A 12,480-nucleotide genomic window follows, 5' to 3' on the forward strand; every position below is an offset into this window, starting at 1 on the left:
AGACATTTATATGATTTCCTCTGAAAATTGGGACCAGTGTCAATTTTGATCTCTTATTCCTTCTTTTTCCTTTTCTAATATGAGTATGTTGTTACATACTCATTTCTCCCAGTGGGCATATGAGGAAAAAAATAGTCTCCCTTGTGTTAGCAACACATAATAAGGTACTAGTTTAAGTAGAGTGCTGTAACAAGAAACTATCAAAATTTCCAGTCAGTAGCAGGAGAAATAATTAATCTACATTCATCTGGAAAACAAACCCAACAAGATCACAACAAAAAAGAAGCAATACCTTACCCTTTTATATATTTCAATCAAAATTCTACAAGTTTCAGGCTATATTTAGTGACATAGAAACAGTCAAAACAAAAACCCAACACACAGATCTATACCTTTTTCCTCCATCACACTTTGGCTGCATAAAAAAAGGTAGCCTTCCAATCTCAAATATTTATAAAACCAACTCACATGCAACTCATAGTTAGATACCTAAGCTGTTAATCACAACTAAGAATAATAAAAGAAAGCTAAGAAAACCAACAAGTCCTGTAACAAAACCCAGAGCAAAATAATGATGTCTATAAACTAGGTTTATAATTCAATTGCAGCAAACAAAATTTTGGGTTAGTTTTCTAATTTTCGTACCTGATGATTGAAAAAACAAGGTTGTATGAATTGATGAATTGAACTAATTGATGGATAAATTCGATCAACGACAAAGGTTCAAATTAAATGCTTTTCTGCAATCAATTGATGATGAAAGTTCTGATTTTTCGAATTTTCCTCATTGGTAAGCCATTGTTTTTTTCATCCAATGCTTTGAATTACCACGTTGCCGCGAGATTGAGGTTGGAAGAGGTGGTTTATGCTATTACCACTTGGGCTAATCCCAACCGTCCGGTTTTTATAATCTAAAGGTGGTAAGCTATTCTCATATAATTAGGTATTCTCATATAACTCTCTATTCTCACATGATCCCGACTCTATATATATATATATATATATATATATATATACATATATATATGTATATGTATATACTTTATAACTTCTGTTTTTAATGAAACATTGGGTGAAATGACATTATTCATTGATCAATTTTGATTCGAATTTATCGTCATTGTATAAAGAAAAACATAGTCAATTGAGATCTTATTAGATTCGTCTCGATGCATACTATCAAATTATAACTTTTTTTATATTTTTTACGTTTGCACAACTAAAAACATCAATGATTAGAGAAGCACGTTGGATTGCGTGACAAAGCAAACGTTTTATTTAAAAATAGAACGGAGGAAGTATATATGATTTAGATTAGATCAGATTTCAGGTTTGGTGTTGGAGAAGCAACGGACTTCGACCTTAACTAGGATTACGAATCCTATCTCAATATAACTTAGAAAGAAATTGAAAATCCTACAAAGTAAATATAAGTCCCTAACAAAGGCAGCGCTGCCTAGAATCTAAACGAAAACTATATCTTTCCGTTGCTCTCCATAAATTTATCAGCAAACAAGTTCAAAACCTTTATTCTAATTTCTGATCAGTCGCCTCAACAATAAAAATGAGGGTTCTTGGGTTCATCCCGTTAATTGTTTTTGTTGTATTTGTACTCTTAGAACTATTCATACGTTATTTCCTTTTGACGTGCTGTAAGAATAGGAGCAACGCCACCACCACAACCAGCATCACCGCGGAATCGCCGATCAACTCTGACAACGAGGCAGTTGAAAGTGGTGAACAATCTGAATTTGAGTTGAAGGTCGTGGTGATCAATAATAATCATCTGGGAAGTGTGAGTGAAATTGCTAAAAGCTGCTCCGATTGCACGATTTGCATGGATAATTTGGATGGAGATGGTGTTAATGTTCTTAATGATGATACTAGTAATAGTAGTAAGAAGGTAATTTTGTTGCAATGTGGGCATAGGTTTCACGCTGAGTGCATGGGATTGTGGCTCATGGAAATCAGGAAGAACAATAAGTCCGACACTTGCCCAACTTGTCGCCGTGACATACCGATCATATACCTCGAGTTACCTATTCCTAATAATAATATGATTGAGGAACAAGAAGATCTAAACTTTTCAGATCAAGATGATATTGTATAATTAATATTTCTTTTCAGTGTTTGATACTGATCCGTAAAAATCAAGTTCTTGTAAAATGTACTAGAAAGAGGTCGACACTCTTAGTTAACTTGGCTGCTAATAGAATGTGGGAAGGAAGTTTATATTCTTTACAGAAATTTTTTGTATGTACGAAATACCAGGAGACATTTTTCTTTGAAAAATTAGATACTCGATTTATATGGCTACTTGAAGAAGATTATCAATTATCATATTATGTTATGATCGAGTACCTGTTTAGTCAAGCTTATTTTACTTTCTTTGGTGTAAATGAACTATCAAGGGAAGTGGCGTAGATGGCATCGACCCTAGGTTTTACCCCTCAAGAACTTTAGCAACTAAGTTAGATGACAACCACTTTGCCAAGTTTATAGTATATGGTATTCATCTTGTTCATGCTATTAAGGGAAAGTTGCTTTCTTTTGGGTTTTTTTTTTATGATAATTAAAATTAGATTGTATTAAATAATTAGATGCTATTAATTTTCATCACTAATATTTGTGTATGTATATTATTTTAATATGCTATTATGAGATATTTTTTGGATTAGTCTCGAGGTATATTTTAAATTTTAGGATTTTTTATCCCAAATTACATTTAACTTTTAACTTTTTGCAAAAAAACTACTTATAAAAAATATGTTGTCCCAAACTAACTTAGTTTTACCATTTTGTTGTTGATAACGGCCTTATATCGGTTTCCAGGGTCGTATATTAGTTAATGATATGATTTAGATTAGATTTCAAGTTTGCTGTTGGAGAAGCGACGGACTTCAACCTTAACTAGGATTAGGAATCTTATCTCAATATAATTCCAAAAGAAATCGGAAATCCTACAAAGTAAATATAAGTATCTAACAAAGGCAGCTGCCTAGATGATAACTATATATTTCCGTTACTCTCCATAAATTGTAATTAAGCAGATTGATTTATCGCTGTTGCTATCTTTAACTATTGTCCTCAATGGATGAACCCGTTCTAGATTTAGGCATATTGTTCTGCATAATTTTAGCGTTTTATCTATTTGTAAGGCTGTTAATAGTTGTATTTGAGATCCGTGACTACGACGAGGAGGAGGCAGGGAACTACTATGACTATGAGGAAGCCGATGAGTACTACTCTGATGATGATAAGATGATCGAATTGACGGAAGTGGTAGTGGTTGTAGATGAAGAGAAGGTAAAAAGAGTTACTCAAAATTGCACTGAATGTACGATTTGCTTGGATAGTTTTGACGTAGAGATCAATAAAAGCCATGAAAAAGAGGGTAGTGAGAAAAAGGATAAGTGGGTTTTGAAGGTATGTGGTCACAAGTTTCATGGAAATTGTATAATTACATGGTTTAACCATGGCAATCTCATGTGTCCTAATTGTCGTAGGATTCTACCTAAGATGCGTTTTCCGTTGATATATCATGACGAAATAAGCATTGAAGTATAATTTCATTGGGTTGGTTTCTTTTGCGGCAAGTCTTTAAGTGTCTTGGCCAAGAAGATGATCAAAGAATCAAATATGAAGAAAAAAATTGTTCCATTCATTATTATGATAAGGGTTTCCTTTTCTAAATCTTTTTACTGATAGCAAATACTTTATCATAGTCAATCTTACTCACTACCCAATACCGATGTATTCAAGTATATTTTGTTTACGTAATATATATTGAGGCCATATTCAATTGCCTGATTTTTATTAAACTGTAATCATGATTAGGGTTTAGTTTTGCCGATTAAATTTGTGCTTACTTGTAAAAGCTGATTATACTAGTTATGATCTACTTTTAGAGTTTTAGTGATAAAAATAGATATTTGGTGTTCACTATAGTTTATAGAGTGTTATTTCTCACATGTGGTTGTTAACGTCTTGTAATAGTTAATCTTTTGGATTTGATAAAATTAAACTTTATTTTATTTGACAAAGTATCAAGAGACATTTTTCTTTGAAAACTTAGAATTCAGTATCAAAGATGTTGGAAATCATTCCTTGAATGTTATTGAATAATATTGTGTCAATGTATAAAAGTTTAGCTACGTAAATTAAGACTAATAATTAGGAACTAATAATATGCAATATTGACTAAATCAAGCTAAATATATACATAAAGATATTATATCACACCCCCGCAGTCGAAGCGGGAGGTTTGCGAATGCTGAGACTGTTTCGAAAATCATCAAAAAGGACACGTGGCAGGCCTTTTGTAAAAATATCGGCTATTTGATATCGCGAAAGGACATGAAGAACACGCACTTCGCCACGGGCGACCTTTTCGCGAACAAAGTGAATATCCATCTCAATGTGTTTAGTGCGCTGATGTTGAACAGAATTGTCGGATAAGTATATCGCACTCACATTGTCACAATAAACAAGTGTCGCTTTCTAGATCGGGCATGTAAGCTCTAGAAGAAGATTTCGGATCCAACAAGACTCAAAAACAACATTAGCCACCCCGCGATACTCGGCCTCAGCACTAGAACGGGAGAGGGCGGGCTGACGTTTAGAAGACTAGGAGATTAAGTTGTCACCAAGAAAAACACAATAATTGGAGGTAGATCGCCTAGTGTCTTGGCAACCACCCCAATCTGCATCTGTATATGAAATCAAGCTACCAATAGTGGACTTCTAGAGATGCAAACCAAAATGAATAGATCCTAGAACATAGCGCAAAATGCGCTTAAGTGTAGTCATGTGCTCAACAAGGGGGTCATGCATATAAAGACACACCTGTTGAACAACATAAGAGATATCCGACCGAGTAAATGTGAGATACTGGAGAGCCCCAACCAGTTGTCGATACTTGGTCGGATCATCAAATGGAACATCATTCGAAGCACTTAGCTTCGATTTTGTGTCAACAGGGGTAGGAGAGGGGCTGCAATTGGACATACCAGCCCGTTCGAGAATCTCTTTAGCATAGTATTTTTGGGATCAGAATAAACCATTTGCATCAAGAGTAATAGTAGTGCCCAAAAAATAACTCAGAGGACCTAGATCTTTCATGGCAAATTCAACACCCAAAAGAGCCATAATAGACTTACAGAGTAAATCAGAAGAAGCCGTAAGAATGATGTCATCAACATAAAGAACAATGTAAGCAGTATGTGTACCTCGCCGATATATGAATAATGAATGATCAACAGTGTTGTGGATGAAACCAATAGAGGCTACATAATCTGCAAATCGCTGATACCAAGCTCGGGGAGCTTGTTTCAAACCATAGAGAGATTTCTTCAAGAGACAAACATGATGAGGATGAGTTGGGTCCTTGAACCCCAAGGGTTGATGCATATAAACAGTTTCACTGAGATTCCCATGAAGAAAGGCATTCTTGACATCTAAATGATGTATGTGCCAAGAATGAGATAAAGCAATGCTGAGCACCGTACGAATAGAGGCCGGCTTGATAACCACACTAAAATTTCATCACAATCAACCTCTTCTTGCTGAGACCTGCCATCACTTACAAGACGGGCCTTATGCCGCTCAAAAGAACAGTCGGATTTATTTTTGTGACAAAAAATCCACATAGACCGAATAACATTAACATCAGCAGGACGAGGAACTAACTCCCAAGTCTTATTTTCAATTAGAGCATTATATTCATCCATCATGGCACTTTTCCAATTAGAGTCACGAAGAGCATTAACGGGATTTTTAGGTAAGGGAGAGATAAAGAACGTGGTGTCAGTGTTAAAAGTGGATGAATATTTTGGATTGGGCTTGACAATCCCATGACTTAAACGGGTAGTCATGCGGTGAGGAGGGAGCTGCACCGGGTTGGGCCTGATGGGGTGTATTTGGGAGAGGGGCGGGTGAGAGGTTGGGCCTGCGGAGAGGAGTGGGCAGTAGGTGAGGGAGTACGGGTTTATGAGCTATGGGCCATAGGGGAGGGGCCGTAGGAGATGAAGGGGGATGCTGGGAAGATTGGCCACCAGTAGGAGAAGAGTTGGGAGGCGTGTGGGCCTAAGTGCTCATGGGCCCAGTTCTGGCAGGACTAGGCGGATTAGAGGGGGGCCAATAACAAGTTGGGTGTCCTTGGGCTGATTGGGGGAATTTAAGTGGTATAGTTGATGAACCAGACTAGGAGGAATTTCATGGTCTAAAAAATCATATGCATGAGAGGGAGGATTAGAAACTTTAGAAAATGGAAATGTGTGTTCATCAAAGATGACATGACGAGCAACAAAGATTTTGCGGCTTGAGATATCATAACACTTATACCCTCTATGCTAAGAAGGATACCCAAGAAAAACACAATGGGTGGATCGATTTTGTAATTTATGAATGGTAAAGGAAGGGAATAAAGGAAAACAGAGACACCCAAAAACCCGTAGGTGAGAATAGCTGGGACTTTTGTTGTAGAGAATTTGAGTAGGAGATGATGATCCGAGCACCTTAGAGCGGAGAATATTGATGAGATAGGTAGCCATGGCAAGAGCATGATGCCAAAAAGAATATGGCATGGAGGCATGGGCAAGCAAAGTGCGCATTACATTGTTTATGCAGCAAATATGTCTCTCGGCTTTACCATTTTGAGGAGATGTATGAGGACAAGACAGGCGGAATTGCATGCCGTGATTTTGTGCAAATAATTTGAGGGGCCATTATCAAATTCTTTACCATTATCACATTGTAAATTTTTGATGGGTCGCTCAAAATGTGTTTGGACAAAAGTATGAAAAATGGTAAAAAGAGAGTAAACTTGAGACTTTTTAGAGATGGGGAAGGTCCACATAAATTTACTAAAGTCATCAATGAAGAGAGCATAGTAACGATTCCCATTAGAGCTAACTACGGGGGATGTCCAAAGATCACTATGTACAATGTCAAATGGACAAACAGTGGATGACATTGAATCATTAAATGGTAATTTTAGTTGTTTCCCAATGGACAAGATGAACAAAAAGTCTGTTTAGTTTTAATACAATCAATGAAATGCTTGCGATGAAGAAAGCGTAAAACATTTCCTCCCGAATGCCCTAGACGACTATCCCATATTTCAGCAGTGAATGCAGCGGAATGAGAAGGGTGAGGTGCAGTTTGAATTGTGATGGAGAGAGAATAAAGATCCCCAGTTCTATCACATCTCAGGATTTGTGTCCCCGTCCGTAAATCCTTCACACAAAAACCAAAAGGGTCAAATTCAATGGAATCTAGGTTGTCAGTAGTGAATTTTCGGACTGATATGAGGTTTTTGATGAGTTTAGGCGCATGCAAAACATTGTTCAAAGCAAGAGGTTGATTGGAAGTGGGAAAAGTGATGCTCCCATAACCATTAATTGGAATTAAGTGACCATTACCAACAACAATGTGATGATTATTATTACTCGAATGAAAATAAGAAGAGAGCATACTTTGGTCCGAGGTCATATGAGAGGTAGCACCGGTGTCCATATAACAATTTCCATCCGGAGGAGTGAGAGTGAGTGTATGCATGGCCGCATCAATGCCAGTTTGAACATAGCCCATAATAGATGGTGCAGGACAAGTGGTGTTTGTTGTGTAGGCCTGCTGCTGTGGTCTGGGGCCAAGTACTCCCTGCTTGCCATTAGGCCTAGGAGGATTAGGCCATTGGGCCGTAGGATATGGACAAGGGGATGTACCCCATGCTTCCCATGGCCAAGAGTATGGTGACCATGGAATAGGTCCTGCTGGACGTGGCTGCCACTGCCACTGTGACTGGTTGTGACCGGCAGTGGGCGGACCACCACCACTACCGCGGTGGTTGGTGTTCCGATATTGCCATCCCCCTCCTTTTCCATAGTTTTTCTTCTTGTTTTTATTATTATTGTTGTTCCTGACATTTGTAGAAGAAGAATATGAATTAGTAGGGCTAGAATAAACAGTTGACGTGCCGCTGTTCGTAGACACAAGGAGGGCAGAACCACTAGATTCTTGAGTGGCACGATGCTTCATGGTGTGTTCGACTAGTTTGATACGAGACCGAACACTTTCAAAGGAGGGCAAAGGGTCTTGATTTTGCACGTAATCTACCATGCCAGAGTATGCCGACGGTAGCCCACCTACAAGGCATAAAACAAGTCGGCTGTCAGCGACCGGAGCATCCACGTTGGCAAGACGGTCAGCCAAAGATTTGACGTGGTTGTAGTAGGCCTCAGCAGAGGAAAAATTCTTAAGTCTTACATCAGCAAGTTCTTCTTCGAGATGAGTTGCACGAGACCCCTTGTTGTCTTGGAACACCTGTTCGAACCTCTGCCATGCTTTAGCCGCCGTATCACCTTTGACCAAGATGGCTTGAAGAAGGTCAGCAGACACGGTGGCGTAAATCCATTGTAAGACAACCGCATCTAAACGGTCGAAAATATCCGCGTCGGCGGCTTTCAATGCATTAATGGCAGCCATAGCTTTGGCTTCCGTACGTGGAATAATATGATGTAGGAGGTTGTGCACCCGTGCTTGGACCATGAACAACATAACCCGGCCCAAGAGTAGTACAGACCACACTCGGTATCCAACGTAATGGGTGTGAGAGATTTAACATTGTTGATGGATAGAGCAGGGTGAAATTTTGTGGTATCAGGCATGGTGGCTGCACCGAGAAGAAGAAGAGAGAGAAAGAAACTAAAAAGAAGAAGAAGAAGGTTGCTAGGTGGTTTTGGAAAACCTAGGCTGATACCATGTTGGAAATCATTCCTTGAATGTTATTGAATAATATTGTGTCAATATATACAAGTTTAGCTATGTAAACTAAGGCTAATAATTAGGAACTAATGATATGCAATATTGACTATCAAGCTAAATATATACATAAAGATATTCTATCAAAAGATACTCGATTCATATGGCTATTTGATGAAGATTATCAATTATCATATTATGGTTTGTGTACTTGTTTAGTCAAGCTTATTTTTCTTTCTTTGGTATAAATAAGCTATTAAGGATAGTGACGTCGATGGGATCGATACTCGGTATTGGGTACCACCTCACAAGACTCTACCAACTAAGCTAGATGGCAATCACTTTGTCAAGTTTATAGTATATGGTATTCATCTTGTTCATGCATGCTATTGCTATTAAGCGAAAGTTGCTTTCTTTTGGGGTTTTTTTATGATTATTAAATTATATTTGTACTAAATAATTAAATAAAGGTAGATCCTATTAATTTTAATTACTTATATGTGTGTTTATGTTTTATTCAAATATATTATTTCGATATATCTTTTTGGATTTGTCTGAATGTATGGTTTAAATTGTAGGATTTTTTTTCTCAAACTACCTTTAACTTTCAAGTTTTTGCGAGAAACTACCTTACTTTTACCATTTTATTGTTGACATCTACCTTATGCCGGTTTTTAACATTTATATTTGTTACACTAGTTTTGAAACCCGTGCGTTGCACGGGTTCTTTTTATATTATTTTTTTTGCAATTTTTTTTTAATATCGTTGATTTTGTTTTTGCTGTAAAATGAGATTTTTCAACACCATTTTATTTACATACTTTCTTCTGTTCTTTTTCTATTGCAATAATCACCGCTTTGGGTAGTTTTATCTATTTGGACAACTCCACTACTTTTAGTAAAAAAGACTATAATTGAAAATATTGCCTTTACTTTATGTTAATAGAATCATCATTAATTACTCTTCAAATTACCTCATAAAGTTGCATTTACTTTATTAAGGATTTCTTATCCCCTATACTTGTTAATTAAAGGGGTACCTCTACGTTAAACTATCTATTTTTTCATTTCCTTAAAAACATGCCCAAACCCATTGTTGCAGTAGAAAAAGAACGGATAAAGTATTTGTCATTATACTCTTATTTCTAGATTTTTTGTTCTGACATATTAATTTTATATTTTTTAAAATAAAACTAAATATTGTAGCTAAGTCTATTATTAAATAGTATCTCGATAATTGGTGTGACTAACATAGTTAACACAATTTTAACATGAAGAACGCCCCAATGATACTTGACGAAAGTAGAGGTTACTTATTTGATAGATGCATGACAGAAAAATTATAGAAAACATGAGTGTCAGCCACAACTTCAACTTTTTAATGGCACATAAACACTAACGCGTATACAATGGAAGATGGGAAAATGAAAAAAAAATCATAATAAAGATATCATAAATATAATTAATTAAATATAAAAATAACCTCTACTAATAATCGAAAATACTGTTTAAGAGAAAAATACACCTTTTCATCCATCATGACCATATCAAGACTTATCAAACTTTCTCCTTTTTGTATGATCTGTGACCTCAAATAGTCTAGAAACGCGAACCTTGATTTTCCAATTAGTTTAGTAGAATCAAATTCATGGAGAAAAGAATAAGATCTGACGTATAGATATATGTGGTAAAACAAACTTGAATAATTATATATACAATAAATATTATATGAATAAAATAATTAGTGAATTGCATAATACCTTTGCAATGTCGTTGAAAAACTTTCATTTGATTCATGCAATGCCACCATGTTATGCTATAGGTTCAAAATTATAAATATGTATTTTTATCTTTATATAACTCAACTTTCAAAAGTATGATTTTCAAAGATATAATTGAAATTGTTCCACATATGATACGCTATTTTTATAGTTATGTAATTAAAATAAAGAATAAATAAGAAGTTATTTTTCATCCATAGAAATAAATTTTTGATAAGTTGTAAAACTATATTGTATATGAAACTTATTTTGAAACATAATTCGATCACTCTCCGATGGGAAAATAATTATAATATTGCGAATTTGTAACAAAAGTTATATTCAATTTACATAGTATAATAGGTTTTTTTAATCTAAAATCAGAATGTAATGTTCACTTATCCAAAACACCTTATATCTATTTATATCTATAGTGAAAACTTTTTTTTAAAAAAAATAATAATTAAAATCAATAACATAACATTCTTAGATGAAGCTTTTTATAATATTCTAAGTTTGTTTTTTAAAATCAAACTCTAATTTTTTCATCATCCAAAATTCTAATATATATGTAACTTTAATGCTATATATTTTAATTTTTAATGTAACAATAAATTTTACTTAATAAATTTTGTTGCAATAATAAATTATTTTTGGTTCAGTGGAGCAATTAAGGATGAGGTTTTGAATGATAATATGTCTAATTTTGCAAATTGGACCTATTATAAAATGCTATAATCACATGTTATACACTATACTTATAACTTAATTATTATTATATTTATAAAAAAGAAAGACTAAAAAATGTCTTACCGTTCATCTAATTAAATATATTTTCATGAGTTGTAAAACTATATTGTAGATGGTTCTCAGTTTGAAGCATATTTCAAGCACTATCCAATTGTAAAAAATGATAATATTTTGAATTAGGTAGCAAAAGTTATATTCAATTTACATTATATGATCATTTAGGTTTTTTATTCAAAATTAAACGTAAATTTTTGCCTATTCAAAACTCCTTTTATATATTTGAATATGTGTATAACTCTATTTTTTTTATATTTAAAATAAAAATTAATGCTATGATCGTAATCCTACGTGGTACTCTCTATTCATAAGTTGTAGAACTATATTGTATATAGATCTTATTTCGAAGCATATCACGAGCACTATCCAATTGTACAAAAATTATAATATTCCGAATTACGTAGCAAAAATTGTACACAAATTATATAATATAATTATTAAAGTTGTTCATTCAACACGAAACTCTATTCCGCTTATCCAAAGCTCCTTATATGTATTTAAATCTATGTAGAGCTCTATTTTTGTAAAAAAAAAGAAAATAAAAATAAATAATACTCCCTCCGTTTCCTAAAGATCTTCCCTCTTTCCGTTTAAGGGTGTTTCCAAAAGATCTTCCCTCTTTTGCTTTATTCCTTATTTGGCAAAACAAATTTCCCTATTTACCCTCTCATGTCACTATCATATGGTCCATCATTACATTATTAATTCAATTTTACTCCCTTTCTCTCTCCTACTTTAACCCCTTTTTATTTGTATATTTATCTTAACCCTTTTCTCTCTCATACTTTACTCACACCATGCCCCCACACAACTTGATTTTCCTTGGTATCTGTAGGAACAGTAAGTGGGAAGATCTTTAGGAAACTGAAGGAGTAATGACATGACAATCCTACGTGGCGCGCTCTATTCATAAGTTGTAGAGCTATATTGTATATGAGTCTTTAAGTGTCTTGGCGAAGAAGATGATCAAAGAAGTGAAATATGAAGAAAATATATGTTATATTCATTATTATGATTAATTAGGGTTTTCCTTTTCTAAATCTTTTTACTAATAGAATATACTTTATCATAGTCAATCTTACTCACTACCGAGTACTGATGTATTCAAGTATATTTTGTTCACGTACTATATATGGAGGCCATATTCAATTAC

The 12,480-nt window shown here is 34.7% G+C and overlaps 2 protein-coding genes across 2 annotated transcripts; both read left to right on the forward strand.

Annotated features, from left to right (window-relative positions):
- Window positions 1–1,564: 1,564 nt before the first annotated feature.
- On the forward strand, window positions 1,565–2,110 carry LOC125497851 (RING-H2 finger protein ATL47-like). Its single transcript, XM_048645552.1, has one exon. It carries the CDS (start codon window positions 1,565–1,567, stop codon window positions 2,108–2,110), a length of 546 nt encoding a protein of 181 aa, XP_048501509.1.
- A 980-nt stretch (window positions 2,111–3,090) lies between these two features.
- LOC104893256 (uncharacterized) lies at window positions 3,091–3,567 on the forward strand. The gene has a single exon (XM_010679361.2). It carries the CDS (start codon window positions 3,091–3,093, stop codon window positions 3,565–3,567), a length of 477 nt encoding a protein of 158 aa, XP_010677663.2.
- The last annotated feature ends 8,913 nt before the right edge of the window (window positions 3,568–12,480 follow it).

The sequence above is a fragment of the Beta vulgaris genome, chromosome 5 (genome assembly GCF_026745355.1).
Source record: "Beta vulgaris subsp. vulgaris cultivar EL10 chromosome 5, EL10.2, whole genome shotgun sequence".
NCBI classification, from domain to species: domain Eukaryota; kingdom Viridiplantae; phylum Streptophyta; class Magnoliopsida; order Caryophyllales; family Amaranthaceae; genus Beta; species Beta vulgaris.